The 26,925-nt window shown below is 49.0% G+C and overlaps 1 protein-coding gene and 1 long non-coding RNA gene across 3 annotated transcripts; one reads left to right on the forward strand and one right to left on the reverse strand.

The window, feature by feature from the left end:
• The first annotated feature begins 7,734 nt into the window (after positions 1–7,734).
• LOC133347158 (homeobox protein six1-like) lies at positions 7,735–11,127 on the forward strand. Its single transcript, XM_061559193.1, has 2 exons — positions 7,735–8,607; positions 9,872–11,127. The coding sequence occupies exons 1-2, from the start codon at positions 8,048–8,050 to the stop codon at positions 10,344–10,346; spliced, it is 1,035 nt and encodes a 344-aa protein (XP_061415177.1). The 5' UTR covers positions 7,735–8,047; the 3' UTR covers positions 10,347–11,127.
• A 6,154-nt stretch (positions 11,128–17,281) lies between these two features.
• On the reverse strand, positions 17,282–25,857 carry LOC133347160 (uncharacterized). Of its 2 annotated transcripts, none has more exons than XR_009755688.1 (3): positions 25,774–25,857; positions 23,525–23,646; positions 17,282–22,681 (listed from the first exon to the last, which is right to left on the reverse strand). It is a non-coding gene; the product is annotated as an uncharacterized LOC133347160 (long non-coding RNA). The 2 variants fall into 2 exon arrangements; XR_009755689.1 differs by having other exon boundaries at positions 23,525–23,608; positions 25,774–25,855.
• Positions 25,858–26,925: the final 1,068 nt, after the last annotated feature.

Raw genomic sequence — 26,925 nt, forward strand, 5'->3', positions numbered from 1 at the left:
ACGTAGAATGGGAAAAAAAAATAAACCCGAGAAGACAGACCTTTTTCTTCACCTGAGGACGGTTACTTGCATTGTGGCCGATACGTCGTGAGAATTGTTTTATTATGTTTTATTTTTTATTATTTTATTATTTCCATTCTACGTGACTTTACCGAAAGAACCAAGAAGATGGGTCCTCCAGGTGTTCCGCGGTGCTGTGATGCAAACTCAGCTTGATCCGGAAATTGTTGACGCTTTTTATTCAGGACATTAATTCGTATTTTACTCGTAATATTTAATTTCAAAATGAAGTTAGGTAAACTACCCTGATTAAACGACTCTAACCCTAAGATCTAAATGTCCCCGCACCCCCTCCGTAGAAATACCTTACAGTTGCGTGAAAAATATATTTTTATTTTACGGTCATATGATTAATTTTGTATTACTGCCATTTTCAGAGAAGTGAATGCGTTTTGTCGCCAGCGGTTGTAGGCTGGATTGTCCACGGAAATGTTTGCATCGGCTGACTGGTCCGGGGGCCAAAAAAAGTTCGAGGAACGCTGCTCTAGATTGACGGGCAAGCCCTTGCCATGCTCCCGCAAAACCCAATCAGAATCACGTGGACCCGGTCACTTGTGGTGACGTGTTCCCAAACAAAACACCGCGACCAAACTTCCCCCCCCACTCCCCACGCAGTATCAATCATCCTACCAGCGGCGGTTCTAACACCAAATAATACCACAGTCTGGCCAAAGGCAGAAATACAAAAAATACAAATGGATGAATAAGTAATTTAATTAAAACTGCGACCACCCAAAGCTACTCGTTCGCAATGCGCTCCTCCTCCTCCTCGGGTGTCTGCGCACAGCCGTAGCCCTTCGCGAGCTCCATACAGTTGTGAGCCATGTATTAGATAGCGCCCACTAAAACAACATAAATAACAGAGAGAAAAACATACCCGTAGTTCTTTCGGTATAGTCACGTGACTTTACCGAAAGAACTAAGAGTATGAATCCTTGCAGTCACGAAAGCTTCACATCTAGAAGAGAGAAGAACACTTTATTCAACGCCGGTCCACGTCTCCCAACGATTTCAACACACGAATTGCATTCTTTGAACTGTTCGCTCTCGTGTACGAGGCCATCACTTGTGACACTGCCCAATCACCCGTTGGGAAGAGAGAACGACGGCCCTTAGAAATCAGTGGTGGCGAATTCGAAACCTGATTTGGAGGTTGACTCGGCCCATAATCCATGCGTGGTAGATACAGTTCGGACAACTTCGTGGGGAAGCCAACAGTTATTTCTTTGTACGTGACTTGACCGAAAGAACCAAAGAATGTGAATTCCTGCAGTCACGAAAGTTTTAAGTCAAAATTTAAGTCAACAGCTGTCCCCCCATGGAAATGTGGAATGTTTCACCACTGGATGAGGGCTGTTAAACAGGGGATTACTACCACCTCAATGCCGATTTGAGCAGGGAACCACTTTGACTCTGTGATTTTTCCTTTTTTACGCAGCAGAAAACGAAGTGAATGAACGTAACGCGCAGTGTGCCACGCGAACTATAGGGGCAGCACACGCACTCCTGGGCTCGAGAGCACTTCATCTTCTGGTGGGACAGGTCTGCCCGACATTTCAGCCGGAACGGCTCAGAACGGAAATAATTTGTGTTGGCACGCCTCATCCATCTCACCTTGTATTTTGTTCTTATCGTGTGTGTGTATATATATATAAAAAAACGTGTTCGATGATACGGTTATAGGAACATAGGATACAATAATTTAGGATTAGTTATGGACAGGCTTAGCTTGAACGCCCGTGGTAGTGACCTCCTCCAAGCCAGTCGCTATAGCAGCGCTCCAGAGAATATCGAGGGAGAGATTAAGCCGCGATTGTGCTCATTTTAAAACGCGTTGCGGTCAACAAAAGGGCATCCGCACGTTCAGGTTTAGCACTGACACCCGCACTCCAGGCCTCTGCAAAGTGGCAGATTGCTTGCTGCTCGCCGAAAGTACAACGTGCACTCTGGAAGCCAAAGAGATGCCCCAATCACGCAGTTCATGAAGAGTCCACGTGTCCCAAGATGGAACACAGCATTCGTACGAGTAGTTTTTTGCTGGTTTTGTTTTATCCCATGGGTCTTTAGAAGGGATGGTGGCCCAATGGTCAAGAATGTATTACGGAATGGCAGCCAGTGAATGGAAGGCGTCCTAGGGGACCTCGTTGAGCAGGAGATGGAGCGATTCAATCAGCTCAGCTCGTATACAGTGTGCCTGGGTGGACCTTCATATTGCAGGATCGTGAGATGTGGCGGCTGCTTGGGGGTTAGCCTTCATCCAGTAGCGGATTGACCGTGGCTGATGATCATGATAATGGATCCTTAGGCACGTGGGTTAGGGTTCTTTTTTTATGAGGATTGTGGTTACAGCAGCCTGCACTGCCCTGCACTGAGCAGAGGACGTGAGGGGTAAGGTTTCTCGGACGTCACTGGAATGCAATCCAATTAGAAGCACACGGGAAAATATACGCACACATAAAAACCATTGTTGCCGGTAATTTTTCAGCGAATTCGCACCAATAAGACTCAGTTGACAGTGTCGAGCACGCCAGCAGCCACTCTCGGTGCGGTGATCCAAAATGTTTGGATCTGGGGGGGGGGGGGGGGTAGGGAGTTTTTATTTCATTTCTGTTAAACTTGAAATGTAACGTGCAGCAGTATTGTATTTTTATTTTTTGGGTGCAACCAGTTGATGTTACCACGTGAACGCAAAGACCCACTCCCTTACCCCTACGTAACCGCCGCAGGCTGTTAGGGCCAATGCGGTAAGTGGGCCCCGATGAAGGCTGGCGCGGTACTCGAGGCGGCGTAGTGTGACCTGCCACCACGCCCAGCCGCCTTTGTCTCCCCCACTGGTGCTGTTTGCACGCCGCGCCGGGTGCTCGTTTAAGGCCGAGTCGTGGGGTCCAGGACCGCTTCGCTAATTCCCGACTGACGTTGAGCCTCGTTGAGGTGGTGCGCTGGCCAATTTGTTCTCAGACGTTCTTGCTCCACGTGCGGGGAGCTTCTTCGGCAAACGGAACCTCCCAGGACGTGGAAGCGAAACGTCGGACGTCGTGCCGAGCAACACACTAACTAGCGGTACAACCCGAAAACACATCGGATAGCTGTCACAGCAAAGCCGGTATATATATTCACTAAATAAAACCCATGCAGTAGCTCTGCTGTGGTCAATTAATTCCGATGAGGAAATGCGAGAGGCATCGATTGTCCGACAGTGCCCCCCCCCCTCCTCCTGCTGCTCCTCCCTCGCCCGTGTGTTTGTCTAGTGAAGACATCAGGGGCGGCGCTTGTCTCGGGGATCCGCTATAATTTCACCGTCGCCTCTCGCTTGGACATATTGGAACAATCAAGAGGATTTAGGAGCGGCCCTACCGCTCCTCCTCCTCCTCCGCTTGAAGTGGGGTGGTTCGGGCCGAGCTGGGAAAGCCATTAGGCGTAACCCGATAGCCGCCCCCATCGTCTCGTCGCGGCGCAGGAACAGACCTGCAATAGCGATGGGCTCACTGACGCACGAGTGCAACTCGCTCGCTCGCCACTGCCCGTGGCTGCTACGCAAGTGGGCAAACATCACCACCACCATCATCAGCAGCAGCAGCAGCCATGATCAATCCTCTGCTGGATTAAAGGTCTCCCGAAACCGCGGCCAGCACCCGGCGCACGAAACCCGCGGATGTATTTGTGGATGCGTTTCCACTCCTTGGCTGCCACTCCGTTATTAGTCTCAACCGACGATCATCATCATCCCCTTCGCGTCGTGCCCAAACGCGCTCACTTCCCTTAACAGTTTGAGTTGTGTCGGTGAACTGCGTACGTTCTCGAATCTGGTCCTTCATCCGTCGGGCTCTCAGCGTAATTCCAAGCATGCATCTCTCCGCGCTTCTTTGCGCACTCTTACATCTGTGCTCGACATTGGCCGTGTGAACGGCCGTGTTTTATGGAGGATCTAAACAACCGATATTTTAATTGTTCTTGATTTCCTCCCGTTCGCGCAAATCAATCGCTGTTGCCATTCACAGTGGCCGCGCGCAGGCCCAAAGATCGCTGACGCCAAGGGGCCAGCACCAAACAGCACTTGCCAAGGTGTAATGTCGATGATGATGATGATGAGAATAATAATGATAAATACGTTGGGGAAAAGAGACGATGGCAGGAAATTAGAGGTGTCCCATCAACGACTTCGAAGTCGCTGTACAGGCTCCCATCCCACAGTGGATGGTCAACAAGGCCGCGCTTGCACAACATACGCACGCACGCATATTGTGGAGTCGTCAATTGTCGGTAGCATCGATTCATGATTGAACTACCAGTATTTGAGTGGTGAAACGTCGCGGGGTTTTTTCAGCGAGTTGGGTGGAGCAGTGGCGCAGTGCGGCGCTGTGACCACGGACGACCTCAGTCAAAAAAAAAATGAAATCGCAGCCACTGCGAACATCAGTGGCGAGTGATGTCTGAAACCGGTCGTGGCCACCAGCCCCCAACCTGCACTCGCCAGACATACCTCCCCCTCGTGTGATCGACACGGCGCGAGGAGGCGTTCATCAAGCAGTGGGCTCACGAAGGGACTGGGAATTCAACCGAGTCGATGCGCTACGCGGAGCGAATTTACGGATGCCCGCAGTCGGCTAATCTTGAGAATGTGATGGATTCTCGTGGGGTTTTTTTTTACGGCTCTACGCAAACGAATCGATCCTCTCCGCGTTAACGCGTGACTAAACATGCAAACTACGAACCAAAAAAAAAAAGAATAAAGCAATGCGCCAGTAAGCATGGAACGTTGGGCCAACGTTAACCCCAGGGTTCCAACCACATACGAACGTTGGCGCGACGTTGCATGTTCACTCGGGACCATTCACCACCCAACGATGATGAACGCGGCGTTGCCAATGGTGCAGGAAAACTGAAACATAACTTAAACTTCGGCAAAAATTCCAACAACAGCAACAAAAAAAGGCACACACACATAGGGATGTGGAATATTACGCAGATGTTTTCGTTTTCAAGCGGCTCGCAAGCACGGTCATTTCTCCTGGTTTTTAAACTATGACCTCCATCATACACGCGTGGATGTGTCATGCGCACGCACGCACACACGCACACACGCACACGTGTGCATGTGACATGCACATAATTGCCTGCACGTGAGCGACACGCAGCGCACGTGTATGGGATATTATTTATTTATTTACGAACGCGCCCTGCGTTGAGTAGCCTCGTGCGCGTCCACTCGAGTAACCCACCACGCAGCGAGCGCCACTGGGGCCACCGAGTATGAACGAGTGGATGTTTGAGCGAATGCGTAAAAGTTACCGGTAGCGTCTTCGCGGAAGACAAAGAGACGCGTGTGCAACCCCCACAGCCTCCTCCCCCCACCGCGTCACCCCCCCCCCCTTCCACATCCCTCCTCGCCTCGAGTTCAAAAAGACAATCCCGCACTTAGAGTCTCAAAAACACTCATTTGTACTCGTTTTAACAAGCCGGACGCTGCTGGTGACACTCAAAAAATGTCGACACTGGTGCGGACCAGATGCTGCTGCATATGATCGGTCTGTAAAGCCTGTGGGCTGACGTCCTGCAATGTGTTCCATTGCCACTTGTGCGTTCCAGTAAGGGAACGGAGGTGTATTATTAATTTATTGAGTTCACTCGAGAAAATTCAGTTGCCCCCCTCTCCCCCCCCCCCCCACGGCCGAAACTTTTTCACCCGTGCGTGTTTCTTCGCGGAAGACACATTTTAAGTCGGAACGAATGTTTGTGTAACGTTAATGAAGCGCCAATGATGAACACGACAATAAATTACACGTGTAATGGTGTTGCTGGCTTAATTCATCTCACGTGCGAGCAATGGAGCGATGAAATTTGCGCATTCCTATCCTGGACACTCCCCGAGAGAATGGATTTTTCGTGTTTCCCGCAACGGAATACACGACAATTACGTCCCGAAAAAAGTGGCTCTCATAATTCGGAGAATACTGGAGTCAGCAATGACGTAACGGTTTCAATGCGAGAACGAACAATTATTATTTGTTTCCAAACAAGTCTATAGTTTACAACACTTCATGTTACATACATCGAGCCGTTTAGCCTTGTATATGTGTTCAAATACAGTACAGACTGCATTCACATTTGTGAGATGTCCTGGGTGGCTTAGGGGAGGCCTTGAACCAGCGGAAGCTTTTCATAATGGCTGATGACTGACGATTATGAAATTCGAATCGTGACTGTCCAGACAGCTGCCTGCACACAAGTGTCTAACACGTGACATTACGAGTAATCACGTAAACACACTCGACTCCACGGCGTATGTGCGCTACCCTTTGGAAGAGTGGCGGCGTGCGAGCACCTGAACTTGAACATCTCACGCGGAGTTTGGCGTGATCAGAAGTCATTGCTCGCCACGGCGCACACGGGAGACTGACGTCAATTCGAACCTTGGCCTTGCTTTAGCGTCGGAATCCTGTGTTGAGATATCGTCTATTAGATGCCACGGCAGCAATGTGTTCACGACGAAAGGGCTTTGGGGGAGAGAGAGAGAGTTCGTGGGGTGTTGCTATTCCTCCTCCGTTGAAGGTGCGCGTGGTTCTCTAACGGGGATATGCAGACCTCTGTGTGGGTAGGTATCAACGTCCTAGGGGGTTGGTGAGGATGATGTGTAAATGTGCGAAATTATATCACGCGTAATTACGTATGAATCTGCCAATATACGATAACTTCGATAACATCGAAATGTAAATGGTAACCTGGGACGATATTAAATACGTTTCTAAACTCATTGATGGTAAACAGTGTGGTATCCAAGAGTAACCAGCGAGCGAGAACAAATGACCTCACGCACGCAGAGCGTTCGTTCGATTTGCTTTTATTCGCTTGCAGTAACTCGCTAGTTAGGATACCTCACAAAATGGACAATGTGATTAGAATATTGATGTTCATTGTTCATGCATTCATTTCTCAGAACCACGTTGGTCAGACGAGGGGGTGCTCGGTTGAAACACAATTCAACATGGGGGGCACAGTAAGCTAAAAAATAATGTTTGAGAACCACTGGTCTACGATGTGGTCCTGAGCTTGGGGTTTCCCACAATCGCTCCTCGGCCCGTCCTCAATCCTCAATACAGCAAGAGCGTGACACCTCTGTGTGCCTTACCGATACGAGCGCAACGAATCCACCAATGGCTAACACGAGCCCCCAGGTACCATCCAAACGAAGGAGTCTAACAATTCCCGAACGCTAAACAAAACTACGGGGAGGGAGTTTGTGGGTGGGGGGTGGGGCAACTCGTGAAGAAGATGCGACACATGGCACAAATCGAGTCGAAACGTGCTAAAAAAATTATCCGAAAAAAAATGTAATGCGCAAAAAACTGAACGTGCTCGTGTTCTACACGGCAAGAATCTCCATGGAACTTCCTCCACCCCACCGCGTCCTTCTCGGCCCCCCACCCCTCTCCACCTCCACCCATTATTTACAACTTTTTTTTTTTATACACACACTGTATCTGTTCCGTTTTATGGGTAGTAATAATAATATTTTCCCTGGGCCCTGGGCTGATGTGTCGGCGGTGGCGCCGCGGGCGGGCGGGCGGGCGGGGGGGACGTAGCGACAGCTGGGCGGGTGTCGGGTTTCGGGGAGGCTCCGCGGGGAGACGAACCAGTTACCCGGGCCTGCGCCGCGTCTGTGATCGCGCTCCGACCAATCCCCTTTGCCCGGGCACTGGCTACTAACCCCAGCCCGTCCCAGCGCCGTCCCATCAACCCGCCCGTGGCTCTTGTGGCTGTGCCAGAGAAGGAGCGCACACGCGCGCGCGCAACTCGCAACGCAGTCGCACGCAAGTCGCGGCGGGGACGCCCCAGAAAGTCGACCGAAAGAGGAGCGATCGTGTCGCGTCCGCTCGTTCGTTCGTCGTTCGCTCGCCCGCAAGATTCAACGTCGGGGAGTTCCGTCGCTCGACCTCCTCTAAGTTTTTTTTTTTTACTTTCTACGCCCGAGAAGGGAACCCCGTGGACGATGTCCATGCTGCCCTCGTTCGGCTTCACGCAGGAGCAGGTGGCGTGCGTGTGCGAGGTGCTGCAGCAGGGAGGCAACATCGAGCGCCTGGGACGCTTCCTGTGGTCGCTGCCCGCGTGCGAGCACCTGCACAAGAACGAGAGCGTGCTCAAGGCCAAGGCCGTGGTGGCCTTCCACCGGGGCAACTTCCGCGAGCTGTACAAGATCCTGGAGAGCCACCAATTTTCGCCGCACAACCACCCCAAGCTGCAGCAGCTGTGGCTCAAGGCGCACTACATGGAGGCGGAGAAACTGCGCGGAAGGCCCCTGGGCGCCGTGGGCAAGTACCGGGTGCGGCGCAAGTTCCCGCTGCCGAGGACCATCTGGGACGGCGAGGAGACGAGCTACTGCTTCAAGGAGAAGTCGCGGGGCGTGCTGCGCGAGTGGTACGCGCACAACCCGTACCCGTCCCCGCGCGAGAAGCGCGAGTTGGCCGAGGCGACGGGGTTGACCACCACGCAAGTCAGCAACTGGTTCAAGAACCGTCGACAGCGCGACCGCGCCGCGGAGGCCAAAGAGAGGTGATGGAGGATCGCACTCGGTCGGGGCGCGCGCGGAGATCTCGGCTCGTTCGCTGTCCGCCACCCACCCACCCCCCCCTCCCTGATCGCGCGGTTGTCAGATACGGCTGCTGCGTAGTGGCAGGAAGGTCGCTTCGAAACGTTGACAAACGCTGGCCCCGCATTGACGCTCGGGGCATTTTGGGGGGCTGCACGCGCAACGTGTCTTCAATGCGTGGTTATTGTTTGTTGTTGTTACGGTTCCATTTCGTGGATTTTGTTTTTGAATGCTTCATTTGAAGTATTCCGTGAGTTTGGTTGAGTGCTGTGGGGTTATTATTTACGCGTATATGTACACGATCTGATTAGCAGGTTTGCGTTAGCATGCCGTCTTCGTATCCGTTGGTGTGCATGTTCCACAGAAATAAATGTACTGCTAGACCATATTTCCCAGCAAGAGGAACGCACCTTTGTCCATGCGTAATTATTTGGATAACGATTCTAAGTTAGAATAGCAACACACGAGGTAACGAACAAATTGCACACTTCTAAATGAATTAAGTTACTAAAGACGTATTTCTAAAAAAAAGAATGATACTAATTTGCGTGCGTTAACCTAACCGCGGCGCAATGCTCCAAAGCGTTTTGAGCTTAGTGAATTAAACACAACACGCTCTAGAAGTACGTTACATGGTTTAAATGCTGTGATTATTACGTAACTGACAATTGTGATTTCATACAGGAGCCTGGCACGCGACGTGAATATCTAATGGTAGACACATTCGTTCACAACGAACTCGGGGCTTTCTCGAACAAAATACTTTACATGAATACTTTGACCGATACTTAACACATGCAGAGTGTTTATTTAAATTCATCTTACCCAGGTCTTCTGGGTGTAGTAAACTCTGCTTAAACAAAAAACAGAATGGTAAGAAACGTACTAATAACGTTTAATGAAGCACTATATACTTAAAAAAAATACGATCTCAGTGTCCTCTCTGCGCTACGAATTTTGAGGTCACTGTCGTTATTAAGCGCCCGTTTAAGCGATAATATGTTCTCTCCACACTCTCTGCGCAATTAATCACCCGAACGGTTCTCCAAGTCACTCGAAGCATGCCCGTCTAAATATCGTGTGCGGTATATATGTATGTATTTCTTTGTATCAGCGGGGTCGTCACAGCTTGCCTACTACCGCGGAGAGGGTCCAATAAATGGGCACATTCATTTTCAAACGGAAACCATTAACGCGCCGTTCTCTCACACGCTCCCCTCCCTCCAGGGAGAACAGCGAAAACACAAACAGCAACTCGTCCGGAACGGCCCCGACGCAGCTCCTGTCGCCGCTTAACGGAGCCCGCAGCCTCCTGAGCAGCTCGGACGACGAGAAGTCGCCCGATCACACGCCCGACCACGGCGGCGTGAGTCCTCCTCTTCTACTCCAGACGCCACATCACCACCACGCCCATCACCAGCACCACCAGTCGCTGAGCCACCAGCACCACCAGCAGCAGCACCAGGCTCTGGCTCAGCACCAGCACCAAAGCCACATGTCTCAGCACGGCGGAGGAGCCCTCAGCTACGCCGGTTTGCCACCCAACCCGGGCGTGCCGGCCCCGTCGGGAGGCGCGGGGACCGGCTTGCAGCAACAGCAGCAGCAGCAACTCCACCAGCAGCAGCACCAGCAGCAGCAGCAGCACGCTCTACAGGACTCCATGATGCACTCCATCTCGTCTAGCCTCGTCAACATCGGATAGGTGTCCCGGCGCGCTACGGTGTAGCGTGCTGCTTCGTGTGTGTGTGTGTGTGTCTGTGCGTGCGCACTCTCGATCGTTCATGATCGTCATCAGGCCGGGCCGGCTCGGGCCGATTTGCAAAAAGGGGCCGTGGGCACGTGACGCTTGCGGCACGGGCTACGGTTTATTTACAAGCAGCCCCAACGTGGAATAAGAGCTACTGTAGGAAATCGGATTAAAGGTACGACACTTTCATCGGCTCGCATTTATGAAATAAGTCAGACGTGTCTCTCTATAGGTTATTCATGTCGTCCCCTATAGAGGCTGCACAGTCGTCTTTAACGCATTACTGACAAGACCCTTGGAGTAAGCCCGGGATTTTACACTTTTACATTATTCAGCTGTTTAGTTGAGAGCGTACCGCTTCAGGGTATAAACTCGTGGCTTAAACCAACTTTTAGCAGGCACTTGAGCATAACATGGCACGCATCCTTAGACTTCATAGTAGCACTGTTACAGTGGTGGCATTCATATTTTGGAAATGTTCAACGCTTTTGGAAGTAAAAAAAACAAACAGCTGAACCTTAAGCGTGTGTTTTAAAAGCACATGTGCTGTGGTCATCATGGATATTTATTTGCTGTTGCGACAAAATAATGATAAAAAAAATCGTGCAGCCGTCAATGTAAAATAATGCTTATGTGTGGATTATAGTGAAAAAAGAGGCGCTTTTTGTTCAAATGTGTAGACACAGATTACTTTAAAGTCTTTTTTTATAATAAAATCCATACTGATACGAAAAAAGTGTGTCTTTAATTATTATATCCCCATTCGTTTCGATAATCGCACTTTTATGGACCATTTGGTAAACCAATGTAGCTCCATCGACGGAGGAGGAGTAGGAATCGCAAATCAACACCGACTCTCTCCTGAAGCCCTTTCTTGTCTCGTAGACCTCGACATTGACATTAAAGCTCCTCAACATATCGCTGACATCATACGCAAGCATACAGAATAGAATGGCACTTCACTAAATATCGCTGGCATAGATACGCCCTCGCATAAGGAAGAGAGAGAGAAATACCACTAATTCCCACGTAAAATAAACCAAAAATTAAATTACATTCCATGCGTAGGATGAATCCCGTAATTATAATGGTGCGGGAAATAAAAACGAGTATCATCACGATCCTAACCACGGAAACAAACACGCACAACGGCGTCCGCATTCGTTGTTGTTAATGTTGTTGTTAATTTCTATAGATTTTAAATCGCGAAAAAATTATCACCACTCGCTCGCCACTCGCGCGTACCGCAAACCACGCCAGGCTCAACGGCGCACGGAGCGTGTTCGTAACGCGTTCACTCACTCGGACGCAAACGTTTCACAACTTTTGTTAATTCGGGGACAATTTATTCTCCGCAGTTGCACGATGTAAGAGAGAGAGAAAAGAACCCCCACCCCCCACTGACGCTGTTTACCGCCCATACGGTTTAAATAGAGGAGCCGTAGCAACCATAATAATCATGACAATCATGATAATCATGGCTCACGCAATGAACGAGGTTCGCAGACAGAGACAGCCAGGGCCTCTGGATGTCGCGCGTAAAGCACGCGAGACTGCTCGCACTGCGGAGAGCGCCACCGTTCAAGTAGCCCAGCGCGTGTACACACATACGTCGCACCTATACCTACACACAGCACGTACTACCTACACACATACGTCGCACCGACACACAGCACGTACTACCTACACACACAGCACGTACTACCTACACACACAGCACCACCTACACACAGCACGTACTACCTACACACACAGCACTACCTACACACAGCACGTACTACCTACACACAGCACTACCTACACACAGCACTACCTACACACACAGCACTACCTACACATACGTCGCACCGACACACAGCACGTACTACCTACACACACAGCACGTACTTACCTACACGCAGAGCACTACTTACACACACAGCACTACCTACACACAGCACTACCTACACACACAGCACTACCTACACACACAGCACTACCTACACACAGCACTACCTACACACAGCACGTACTACCTACACACAGCACGTACTTACCCACATACACAACACGCACGTACCTACACACACAGCACCACCTACACACACAGCACTACCTACACACACAGCACTACCTACACACACAGAACTACCTACACACAGCACTACCTACACACACAGCACTACCTACACACACAACACTACCTACACACACAGTACTACCTACACACACAGCACCACCTACACACACAGCACTACCTACACACACAGCACTACCTACACACAGCACTACCTACACACACAGTACTACCTACACACACAGCACTACCTACACACACAGCACCACCTACACACAACACTACCTACACACACAGTACTACCTACACACACAGCACTACCTACACACAGCACTACCTACACACAGCACTACCTACACACAGCACTACCTACACACACAGTACTACCTACACACACAGCACTACCTACACACACAGCACCACCTACACACAGCACTACCTACACACACAGTACTACCTACACACATAGCACTACCTACACACAGCACTACCTACACACAGCACTACCTACACACAGCACTACCTACACACACAGTACTACCTACACACAGCACTACCTACACACACAACACTACCTACACACACAGCACTACCTACACACACAGCACTACCTACACACACAGCACTACCTACACACACAACACTACCTACACACACAGCACTACCTACACACACAGCACTACCTACACACAGCGCTACCTACACACACAGCACTACCTACACACAGCACTACCTACACACACAGTACTACCTACACACACAGTACTACCTACACACAGCACTACCTACACACACAGCACTACCTACACACACAGTACTACCTACACACACAGCACTACCTACACACAGCACTACCTACACACACAGTACTACATACACACAGCACTACCTACACACACAGCACTACCTACACACACAGTACTACCTACACACAGCACTACCTACACACACAGCACCACCTACACACACAGCACTACCTACACACACAGCACTACCTACACACACAGCACTACCTACACACACAGCACTTCCTACACACAGCACTACCTACACACACAGCACTACCTACACACAGCACTACCTACACACACAGCACTACCTACACACAGCACTACCTACACACACAGCACTACCTACACACACAGCACCACCTACACACACAGCACTACCTACACACAGCGCTACCTACACACACAGCACTACCTACACACACAGCACTACCTACACACACAGTACTACCTACACACACAGTACTACCTACACACAGCACTACCTACACACACAGCACTACCTACACACACAGTACTACCTACACACACAGCACTACCTACACACACAGCACTACCTACAAACACAGCACTATCTACACACACAGCACTACCTACACACATAGCACTTCCTACACACACAGCACTACCTACACACAGCACTACCTACACACACAGCACTACCTACACACACAGCACTACCTACACACACAGCGCTACCTACACACACAGCACTACCTACACACGCAGCACTACCTACACACACAGTACTACCTACACACACAGTACTACCTACACACACAGCACTACCTACACACACAGCACCACCTACACACAGATCACAGTTCGCGACTATACAAAGCCACGAACTCGATGTACGACTATCGAACAGTCTATCTGTAGATATAAACACAATGCGACATTGCTTGAATGTCACTCGCAAAGAACTGATTCTTTGCTTCAAGTCACTATCTGGCTTGCGGAGTCTCACTATCTGGCAGGCCAAATGTGATTGCTAGACAACAGGAGATGCGAGTGTGGCCACCGTATGAATTTCTACCCCAGCCACCCGCTCCGTCTGATGCATTTCCTCATCGTTTTACAGGGCGTGTTATACTATTGGGACGCTACCCACGTTTGTATTTGACACAACTAACACTTGATCCACTCTACCTTACTCTAAACCAAATTGAGGCCTTTTTTCCCAAAACACCAAATTTATGGCATTTTAAGTGGCCAGCCAACTGACACGTACGGACCGTCTTAGTCTATATAGAGTATGCATGTCAATCCACTGCTGGATGAAGGCCTCCAAAATGCGTGCCGTTCTACGGCGGATGGGCGAGGGGGCAAGAGGCTGTTTGACCATACTTCACCACGCTGATCAATGCGAGGTTGTGAACGAATAGATGAACGGAACGGAGAGTTTTAAATTAACCTTATGGCGGGACCCCGGGTTCCCGAATTAACGGAAGTCAAAATCGTAATTCATGTATTTATTTTTGGGGACTCCGTCCCACGGCGCTCATAAACGCCGCGACCCACCAGAAATCAATCCTCTCGTTCTTCACCAAGCAGCCGTCGTTGCCAAAATTTCCGTAGTCATAAACAAAATCTTGAAACTTTGATTAGCGCATCGGGTAGCGCTCGATCGAGAGGAACAGATCGCCGTGTCGTTCGCCTTCAACAGGCATACAATGACGTCGCAACGCAGTTTGTGCGAGAGCCGGGGGCTTATGGGACCTCGGGGTCCCGTCACAAGGTTCAAATCTCAATGGATGATGCGTCAGTAGCGACAAGCGAGTTGTTATTTTTGTTATTATAATCTAAACAATCAACGTACAGGTGCCAGATCACCCTATTCACCTGTAAACGGCCTCATCCTTGGCACAGACTGCAGCACTTACTTCCGTGATGCCCTCCTGTCCGCTGGCGAACTTTGGTAGAACCCATCGCATTTTTCACTTCGTGTACAGACTCGATTCCTATGGCCAGAATTGTGTCGTGATACTGCCGCTGGAAGTGGATGAATACGCACAAATGACAACAACATAAAACGCAAAACACGTGTGGACATGCACGAGCAAAAAATTGTCATTCGTAATGACATTTTGGGTCATTTCGCCACCGTCAGTCGAATGTGCAGAGCGTGGAGGATAGTGTCCGACACACATTGTACTTACGAAATCTGACCCAACAACCAATTGCGAACACACAAAAAACTCTCACAGGTCAATAGCACTGCCCTAGAATATATACATACATGTAAAATTAACGACGTTTCGGGAAATGGGCCTCTTCGTCATCGTGCAGAGACTTGCGGAGCAAAGTTCAGGGCGCGAGATAGAAAGTGGAAAAGAGAGTTTGCTTGCTTAGACAACTGCTGCCGGCTTCATATTGGTCCGGAAAGCCAACAGGACCCAACCGTGGAGAAGGATCCTCAGTGCGCACCCCTGAGTACGTGCCGCGTATCATAGCTGTGAGTTGGCGTCATTCAAATACAACAACAAAAAACCACCATCTTCGTGCCGTAGTATTGCCTTAAAAGGAACTTCCTTGCAGTAGGGTACTGGAGGTACAAGTTTATTTATTTTTTTAAAGAAGGTTGTGTAATATTCCACCCAGTGTGTGTGGTGTGTATGTGTATATATATGTATGTGTGGGGAGCGGGAGTGTAGCGGTTAGCAGCCTGCGCTACTAACCTGGTGAACCGAGTTCGATTCCCGCTCAAGGCCAAAACCAGTGACGATTATCTGAAACCAGGTCTGGACATCCTCTAGATCGACTCAGTCTCAAATGGGTACCTGGTGCGGTGTGCAAAAACATCGTCGCTGGGGAAACAAAGACGGCCGGGGCGTGGTGCTGGTCACCCCACCCCCTCGTGCGCCGTGCCGGCCTTCATAGGTGCTCGCTAACAGCACTTGCCCCTACAGTCTGTTGAGGCTATATGGGGGATCTTTGTAGCCTTCATAGGTGCTCGCTAACAGCACTTGCCTCCAACAGTCTGTTACAGGCGATACGAGGGATCTTTGTCATATCAACGTGAACGTGTCTAACACGAACAAACTTGCATCTTTATTCTACGGCTTCGCTTAAGTGTGCATTCAAAAGGAACGAGCGCAGGAAACGCGACTTGATTGTGGCACCAATGAGCACCGATCGTGGCGGCGCAGCTTTCGTGGCATGCATTCTCCCCTCCGCGACAGAGAGAGAGAGAGAGGCTCTTCCATTAGAAAAAAAATTGGAACATTTTATTTCAGCAACCAACCAACGCCATGTTTCGCAACCGTGGTCATCTCTTGTTTAAAATGACGCGTCGGAGCGAGGGACCCGTACGGCGCACGTACATTCGTCTGCACCGTCGAAATGTCCTCGACTGTTTAGTCTCATTCAACCACTTTCCGAACGAGGTCACCGCAAGCGAAGGTTTCACGCGCCGTGGGGGAGTCCACTCAGAAAAGCTCGTCGCGGCGTCCACTGTGTCGTGTACGTAGTGTGAAGCCCTTTATAATATAAAAACAACACTTCGGGATGAAGGCCTCCCTCAGTGGGTGAAGGAGGCCTTCAATGGGTCATGAGGGTCACTCCACTATACATCACCACACTGATCAGTGCGGGTTGGTCACGTGGTGAGTCCAAGACCGGTTCAAATACCACTCGCCACTGATGTTAGCCGTGGGCCGGGAATCGAACTTGGGTAGCCTCAGGTGTGCAGGACGAAGGTTCAGAGCAGCCTGCATCAAAAAAATACCAACATTGTTGACCAATAATTCGAAAACTATTCATAAACCGTTGCATTTGTTTTTAAATCTTTGAAGAGCAGCCGATTTGACTAACATATTTGAGAACATCGTGGTAACATCCGATGGGTTTGAAAATTAAGTTGACTAACACTCGTGACATTCTTGAAACCCAGTCGTTGTTGCTCTCCGTATTGAAGTGTCGATGTATGCCACCGTTTTCAGTTGCCTCGTTGATCATCGTTGTATTTCCCATCGGTCGGGGGTCACTTAACGCGACTGTCAACTCACGGGAGCTAAACTCCTTCTATAATACCACCACCAACAAGAAGAAGCCAATTTTTCCACGCTACAAACCGAAGCATGGGTCGCTTTGCTGCGAATCCGTGTCTGCTATCGCTGCACATCACAAATAACAAACACCGTAACGCGTGCGTGAATAACACTCCCCCGCCAAAGAGGAAAAACACGTGTACATAGGCAACGTTTCGGTCAACGCCCCTTCTTCATATACATATACATGTATATTTATATAGATATATTTGTATACATCGCTGCTTTATATGAAGGGGGCCGGTTTCCCGAAATTTCTGCTGTTATATATGTTTTCTCTGAACGAAGGCGTTGCGAGCTTGTGCTACTCGTACTCAAATTCACTCGCTACGTTTAAATCTCGTGTCAGCTTTTCCCCAAGATGAGCTGGCAATAGTTGAGACCTGTGGGCCACTCATCGAATGTCTGTCATACGCCTCCTTCACGAATAGAATGGAGGGTTGTGCAGGGCTATGTTAAATAATACTGAAGGAGTATATATTATTATCATCACCATCATTATAAAACAAAAACATTACTCGCCCAATAAATACATCAATAAGCGCCGCTGCTTAAATGAGGGATTCATTAACTGACGGCACAAAAACGGCACAATATATTTAACCCCTTTTGATATTTCAATAAACACATCACATGTATACTTTGTTTGCTAAATGATACGTGTGTGTGTATTCATTTAGGCAACGATTTATTCAGCCTGTGCCTCCACAATCACGGCCGACTGCAATTGCCTTAACATTCGCTGCAGGCTTACAAAATAACGCCTTACAGACTATTTCATGGGGAAAAAAATACATACGTACATGTCTCCACGTAAACATCGCTCGTGCTGTATACGTCAATGCCATGATATGTCCACGTACGTTAAACGCTATTGTCTACAAGAGAAAGTCGATGTCCATACGTATATATGTAAACGCGCACAACTCCGTGTCTATCCAGCGGGGGGCAGTGATGAAGGCTCTCCCCCACGCATCGTGCCGGTTATGGGGTGAGTGGGAGGCGAGGGGAGGTCCCTCAGCCCAGACTCGGGTCGGAAGAAAAGGCCCCGGGACCGGTTCAGATGTCAATCGCCACCCCTGCTAGCCGTGGCCGGGAATCGAACGGGCGTGGTGCGCTAACCACTGCACCACCGCTCCTCCACTCCCCCCCCCCGCCCCCTCCATTATATGTATATTGCATTAACTTGATTTAACTTTCAAGGTAAACGAAATAATGAAGAATGAACGATACGTGGGTTGCTATGCACGTATACAATTGACACCCTCTTGCACACGGGGATGTAAATACATCAAATATGAGAAGCATCCGTTATACCAATCCGACTTTGTTTTACACATTATTTGGTGATTTTGCTGCTGCGTTCGAAGTACTGCACAACAAATACTCTCATTCGGCGTTTCGGGCAATAGTCCTTGTCCATAGTATCATAGACGGTCGCTGCACCACACGCGTTCTGATGCGCTTCTGCGGCCGTCTGGAATGTTCTTCTCTCCGATATTAGGAAGCCACCAGAGCTATGTACTTTTAAATCTCGATTGAAAACTCGTTTTTTTTCGAACTCCTTTTTGTGTTTCGTGTGTTTTCCTTCCCCCGCACCTCCGATTATCAGGGTTGGCTATGTACGATGCAAAAGAAGTTCAACATACATATGTACATTTAATTTCCATAAATTATTGTTTTAAGTGCTATGGAGGACCATTGCCCGAAACGTCGCCTATTATAAAAAAAATGTATTTCAATTACCACAGTGTTATTGACGACTGTGTGTTTTTTTTTACCGATTATGTAGTAAAAAGCGTCGAGGTCTGCTACACGACGGTTATAACCATCACTATAGCCACACAGCTGCCAAACATCTATATGCATTCAGTCCGGGGCATGCTGGTCAACACAAGCTGGGACCGATGCATCGCTTCTCCCCGTCGTGATGCATATTGAAGCGGTAATATCATTCACGTTTCTTTTATAAAGCGTCAACCATGAAAATCGCAACCCTAAACAATGCTGAAGATTGCGAACTACATCACCATCTGCAATGGTACGAGACACCACACAAACACCATACGACCAGCGCGAACATCATAGAGACACAACACGACACAACACGCCACACGGCCACGGGTATGGAGGTGAACACAACAGCGACCGGGTGAGCGTGACCGCTGACAGTCACGCTTACAACATCAGCGAAGGTACAGGGCGCGATGATGCCAGTAACAGTGACAACAGTTTCAACTTCATGCAGCCTCATTCGTGCAGTCGGCTCCAAACGCTGCAGCAGTAAACAAAGACGTGTTCAAGTGTGATTTGAACATTGAAAAGAGAACCGATCTTCATGCCTCTCAACCCCTAATCAGTGCGTTCCTTATTACAGACCAATTCAGAGCGTATTGGTCACCCCGTGCCCCTTATAACTCGCAACGTTCGTCCCACAAAGTCCCGTCACAAGGGAGAAACACAAACAAATAGACACATACATTTTGCCCGTATTGAAACGACTGTATGGACCGAAAAACTTAATTTCCTTGGACAAGAGAATACGGGCAAACCGTATGGGTTGACAGGGATGCGATCTTCATGCCGTAAGGGGCAGTGCACGGATGCAAACGCTGTGCTCCTCTCGTTTATCTGGATCGGAAAAGTGGACTCTGACGAGGAGGGAGGGTGGAATGAAAGCTCAAAACTTGCGCGCAGAAGCATGGCGAAGGTGCATGCTTGGGATTGCACCAAGTGACAGAAGGGAGATCACACGGATCGCACAACACAAGCACGTTCAGAGACAACATAGCAATTGTGCGGACGCGTGGAACGGATCTGATAGAAATGGTGAGGTCTTCATATATGTATAGACACACGGGCTATTATTTCACTGTATCAGACACACACACGCGCGGCGTTCGTAAATCGATTGCAGTCACTGAAAATAATGTATGAAATAGGATATTGAGGAGGTGGAGCGGGTGGCGCAGTGGTTAGCATGCTTCCTCGATGCAGCTTGGACAGAACCGTGCAGTCGAAGTGAGATTGCAGGCCACGACTTAAATCCACGACGAGTGATATCTTAATGCCGTCTTGGGTTGCCCCCCCCCCGCCTCTCTAATATCAACTTGCACTGACCTACGCGGTGAAGTATGGTCAAACAAGCACCACCCGCCCCTCGCCCCAAAAGACCGACACGGTATGGGGAGGCCTTCATCCAGCAGTGGATGTGTGACAAGGGACTGCAAATAACAAATATATTCTCGTATAAAATAACATCGGTAGCTTCGACTAAAACGTATACGTCTACCCTTTATAAAAAGCACAAAAAACCCACCCACACACCCACACACGTGTGATTACACGTCCAACAGAAGGCATGACCGGCTTCTGTTGTTGTTTACCGGTGACGCCACCGTGAGACGTATATACGGTTTGACGTGACGCAGTGCGTACGGCACGTGTGCGGTTTGATAGTGATTAGCAAACACCGCAGGGTTAGCTACTGTATCGCAGGGAGGTGCGCTAAAGGGCGATTTCCACTCCACGTTTGGTGCATGTGCGCGGGAGGTCCGAAGTTTATTTTTTAAATATATATTATTGTTATTACCAGTGGTGGTCAATGCCCTCATTGAAATGTGGTGCCACGATTACATTTCAGGCCATGATTTAAATGCCATCTTTCATTTCACTGTCGGACACGTTCGTGAACGGCAACGAGAGAGAATTGTAAACAAAAAAGAATCACGTTTAAAAAAAAAAAAACATCTCAAATACTGCCCTGAAAGGAAAACACAACAACAGGCGACGTTTCGGGCATTAGCCCTTCTTCATAGCAGATACATTTGGGCAATTGTAGTACCGTTGTGTTTTTGTCTCAGTGGAATATGCCAGAAACATCCTACGGTGATATTTAGCATTACGTTGAACCAATTCTAAAACCTTATGTAAATGATGAAAAAAATCCTCATTCAGAGGAGTGCTAACGGGTATATTTTTTTAAAGACTGGTGGTGTGCATTATACACGCGGTACGGTGATATCTTGTGACACGCAAGGCATGCTGGAAGCATCGAGATTATGATCACAATGGCAGAAATCCCCTCTTGTGCGCGCTCCCACTCGCATTACAATGTCGAGCACGCTGCACCTGCAATCCAGAGGTCGCCGGATCGATCTCCCGTCGTGGTAGTTGAAGCATTCTTTCAAGTTTATCCAACCCCCCCCCCCACACACACACACACACACCGCAACCTCTCACTGTCCACCCAAGAGGATAAACAACTCCACCACGATCAGTCGATCGATCGGTTGCGTGCGGTGGGGTAAAGTGTGGGTACTCCAACTACTGGACGTTTTTTGTGAAAACTGCTGGACATCTGTGACAAAAGCAGATTCATAGCTGATCGGATTCCTCCAAATAAATATTCTGATTCTCATTCCGACTCTCCTCCAAGCCGTCTGACCGGCGTGGAAGAGTAGGCCAAATACCCCCCGATAAAGGAGGGGGGGTGGGGGCTCTTCTCGAGTGAAGGTCTCCCTCCGGCAAGCGGTGGCGCGAGGCAACATCTGCAGGGCCGCCTCCACACGTTCACGTGTAACGCGTTCATGTGGTTCCATGTTCATGTGATTTCATGTTCATGTTGTTAATGTTCGTGTTGTTTGATGTTCATGTGGTTCCATGTTCATGTTGTTGATGTTCATGTTGTTTGATGTTCATGTGGTTCCATGTTCATGTTGTTTGATGTTCATGTGGTTCAATGTTCATGTTGTTTGATGTTCATGTTGTTTGATGTTCATGTGGTTCAATGTTCATGTTGTTGATGTTCATGTGGTTCAATGTTAATGTTGTTTGATGTTCGTGTTGTTTGATGTTCATGTGATTCCATGTTCATGTTGTTCGATGTTCGTGTTGTTTGATGTTCATGTGGTTCAATGTTCATGTTGTTTGATGTTCGTGTTGTTTGATGTTCATGTGATTCCGTGTTCATGTTGTTGATGTTCATGTTGTTGATGTTCATGTGGTTCCATGTTAATGTTGTTTGATGTTCGTGTTGTTTGATGTTCATGTGATTCCATGTTCATGTTGTTGATGTTTATGTGTTTCGATGTTCATGTGGTTCAATGTTCATGTTGTTTGATGTTCGTGTTGTTAGATGTTCGTGTTGTTTGATGTTCATGTGGTTCGATGTTCATTGTTGTTCGATGTTCATGTTGTTTGATGTTCATGTGGTTCAATGTTCAAGTTGTTTGATGTTTGTGTTGTTTGATATTCATGTGGTTCCATGTTCATTGTTGTTCGATGTTGTTGTTATTCGATGTTCAAGTCGCGGCGCTGAAACTGCTGCGCGCACTGCCACCGCCACCGCCAAGTCCCCGGCGTGGAGTATTCGGAGCCGGCGGCGCGTGCGACCTACAGGATCACAAGCGTGAAACACAAGCGGAGAGGATGTATAGCACACAACAGGTTTATTCACGTGCATGATCGTTGGCAAGTTCAGTGGGGTCGTTTTTTTTTTTCTAAGAAGCCGATTCATTTCGGTAATGAATGAATGAATGCGTCTTCAGAGCGGCACGTGATCAATTTCAGTTCCCCACGGCGTTGATTCAGAGGCGTGGAACGCATTGTTCACCTCTGCGATTCGATTCATGGTCGTAGAAGGTCAGTCGCCCGAAACGTCACCGATTGTATGTTACATTTTACTTGCTCGAGGGCAATGCTATTGACCAATGTGTTTCGTTATACGCGCTTGTGCACCGCTCGTCAAGGCAGTGTCAGCGAATTGTTTCGTCCAATTAATCATTGCGATTCTGGTTCACGATTGAGTAATCGATGGGGTTTTCACGTTCATTCTTGCGGTGCGTGTATGACAACACCTTTAAAGGCCACATAATTCACGTGAACCAATCAAATACAAGTGTGAAATCGTACAGCAATCTATACATACAGGCACTCGCAATGCGTGCAGCTTAAGATTTTACTTGAATAGATGAATCGATGCATTGTTACATGCGTGATTTATGTACAAGCATTCAAAAAGGACCTCCCACCCTAAGATGATGATGGATTGGGAAGCCCTTCATCCAGCAGTGGATTGATCATAGCTGATGATGATGATGATGATTAAAGTATATATTTACGCGCAATAGAGTGCCTCTCAAAATTATAGTTTGTTCTTTCCAAGGATATGCCTCGCTTGGTTTCACTGCTGTTAAACAAACAATGCGAGATGAATAGCAATGCCTCAATACTCACTGGATGCTCAACGGAGTTAAATAAAAAAAAAGCACCGCAGTCGATCGGGAGAGTCGTGGTGTCGAGGCGGGGATCCCGGGCTGCCTGTAGCAATAAGGAATCGCATTCTCAGCTGCTGCTTTCTGCAACCAAAAGTATCACATCGAGAGGGGGGAATGCCATCCCCGGCAAATTGAAATTTCACTTTTCCAAGCGCAAGTCTGAGTTGAACCCTACGTAGTCCACACACCTTTAAAACCACGACACACACGTAACCTCGACATATTTCATCACGCCAGATAAAACGCCTGTGTTGCATGTTCTTCTGTCCGTGCTAACACATAACAATTCAGCTACAGCACCTAGTTCTATAGACACGTTTGACGAAGACGTACCCATGTTGAACTTCTTTCGCCACCGAACGTAGCCAACCGCGCTAATCGGAGGTGGGGGAAACCCCCGTGTGGCCTTCACAGACTGGTGGGGCAAGTGTCGTTAGCAAGCACCGAAGAAGACCGGCACGGCACACGAGGGGGTGGGTGGCCAGCACCATTGTTGACAACTCACACGGACACCACAAGTATTCCACGTGCCATCCTGCGCGATTAAGCACGGTATAACCGCGATACGGTATGCAACCATGATAGAGGGTTTTTTTGGAGGGGGGGTTAGATCGCGTAAATATGTAAATGTGTCGTTGAAACCCGCCACCACCCGACACAGCCAACTAGTAAGGGTTGTCACGTTCATTATATATAAGGAATATATATAAGGAACGAAACAGGTGGACTTCTCCACAAACCTGGCTGTCGCCTGATGAAGCTAGTTGTAATTACTGGCGAAACGTCGTACTCCAACACACCGGTGTGCTGTACTAGTATACTACACTATACACTACACTATACACTACTATACACAATACACTACACTACTATACACTACTATACACTACACTATACACTACACCGGTGTGCTGTACTAGTGACGAATTGGCCACGTTCTGATTACGTGACAACCCTTACTAGTTGGCTGTGTCGGGTGGTGGCGGGTTTCAACGACACATTTATATATTTAAGCGATCTAACCCCCGCAAAAAAACTACTTCTATTATGGACGATATTTGGTCGTGAAAGCCTGCCACGTGTTAAACTGCATGCGACCAATTCGGCCTCCGTGTCACGCTCGGGTCAGGTCAAGTCCTTAAAAAGGCTCCCGACGCCGCACCAGGCTGCGCCACGCGGTTTATTTTCAGACTCTCAGTCGGGATTTAAAGGTTGTCAGAGAGCGCGGGGTAACCCCCCCACCCCCACCCCGGGTATCTTGTAGCCACGGCGGTGGAGCCCCGAGTCCCTGACGCCCCGATGCCCAGAGCCGTAGATAGACACTCGTAGATAGACACTCCTAGATAGATACTGGTAGATAGACACTCGTAGATAGACACTCGTAGATAGACACTCGTAGAGAGACACTCGTAGAGAGACACTCATAGAGAAACACTCGTAGATAGACACTCGTAGAGAGACACTCGTAGATAGACACTGGTAGATAGACACTCGTAGAGAGACACTCGTAGAGAGACACTCGTAGAGAGACACTGGTAGATGGACACTCGGCTTGCTTCGTTTACAACAATTGCGTTAACAGTCCCTCCCTCCTCCTCTACCTTGCCCGCCCCTCATTAGCACACCCCAAAGACAAATTTCACCCCGTGTAGCCTCGACAGAATGTTGAGGCAAGTGCTGTTAGCGAGCACCAATGAGGGCCGGCAAGGCACACGAGTGGGGTGGGTGGCCAGCACCAGTGGCGACAATTACACATCGCAGCAAGTGCTCGAGGCTGAGTTGACCTAGGGGAGGCCCAGGACCAATTCAGATACTCGTCGCTGATGTTGACCGTGAGCGGGAATCGAACTCGGGTCGCGGGTTTGCCTACGCAGCGCGCTAACCACTGCACCACCGCTCCTCAGCACCCCCACCCCCCCTCCATCTCACATCCATACCTCTTCTTCTTGATTCTTTCGGTAAAGTCACGTAGAATGAAAATAATAGATCACGACGTTCGGATCGCAACACAAGCAACCGTCATCAGGTGAGATCAACACAGCCGGCCACAATGCTTGCAAGCATTGTGGCCGAAACGTCGTGAGAATTATTTTATTATGTTTTATTTTTATTTGTATTTTTTTTTTATTTCCATTCTACGTGACTTTACCGAAAGAACCAAGAAGATGAATCCCTGCTGTCACGAAAGCTTTAAATCGAAATCCATACCTCTGTAAGGGTGCCCGAGGCGCCCGCTGCAACCGCCGTTTCCTACCCACGGTACCGCCGATGCCACCACTCTGCATGGCCACATCGAGCAGCAATGAGCGGGGTATGTCAATGATGCTGTGCGCGTTGCAGTGTGGCGGTCCTCCCGCCTCTTCTTGTCGTTGCTGTAACCCATTGCCCTGACAGCTTGCTGTTGACATCGTTGGTAATTCCGCAGCTGCTGTTGTTGGGAATGTCACCCGGCTAGTAAGTATACTTGTGAGTACACTTTTAAAAAATGTGCCACATTCGTCGCACGTGCGGATTTGTAATTAGAAAAGAATACACACACAGCAGCCCGTTGTCATTCCACTGCTGGATGAAGGCATCATCCACGCCGTGTCGGTCATGGTGGTGGTTTGACCATACATCACCACGCTGGTCAAGTGTGATTTGGTGAGTTGGAGCGCGGGCGGCAACCAGTTCACATATCACTCGCAACCAAAGCCGTCCCTAGGATGCGGCGAATCGGGGCGACCGTCCCGGGCCCCGAACTTTGGGGAGTGGGGGAGGGGAGACCACGCTTCGACGTCACGGTGTCAGATGTAACACTTGAGGTTTAGTTGGAAGGCGTCGGGGGAAGTCCACACGGAGGGATTTTCCCGGGGCCCCACACCCACCTATGGACGGTCCTGTCGCAACAGTTTTAATTTTATTAAATCAGAATTAAAATATTGATTTTAGACTGGAAAAATCCGATGAGCTATGAAGCCCCTTATCACAGATGTCCAGCGTGGAAGGGTCGGGAATCGAACTTAGGTGGCCCCGGTTCAAATCGCAGTGCGCTCAACATTGCGCCACTGTGACCCGCGGACAGATTTTCAGAGGTGACATTTGGCCAGCCGGTTTAAATAGAACAGAGGGAAGGGCTCGCGCACTGCCACTCTCAGGGCGAGCGAGGAGGATCCGGGCAACATGACGATGTTTGGCCAACGAGTCTTTTGAATTTGGAATTGAAAAATAGAACCTCTCGTCTCAGAGGCCTGTAATGCACCGTAGATATATATATACACACAGACACACACCTGACTGTGTTGAGGTCCACGTGTTGTGTCAAGGGTGGAGCGGTGGCGTTGTGGTTGGCCAGACCGCGCTAAACCACACGGACGTCCC

The sequence above is a fragment of the Lethenteron reissneri genome, chromosome 25, assembly GCF_015708825.2.
Source record: "Lethenteron reissneri isolate LAM-NWPU_2019-01 chromosome 25, ASM1570882v1, whole genome shotgun sequence".
Taxonomy (NCBI): Eukaryota; Metazoa; Chordata; class Hyperoartia; order Petromyzontiformes; family Petromyzontidae; genus Lethenteron; species Lethenteron reissneri.

Coding starts and splice junctions, on each gene's coding strand:
- LOC133347158 (XM_061559193.1), top strand. CDS start 8,048: ATGTCCATGCTGCCCTCGTTCGGCTTCACGCAGGAGCAGGTGGCGTGC. Junction 8,608..9,871: donor GCCGCGGAGGCCAAAGAGAG/GTGATGGAGGAT, acceptor CCCTCCCTCCAG/GGAGAACAGCGAAAACACAA.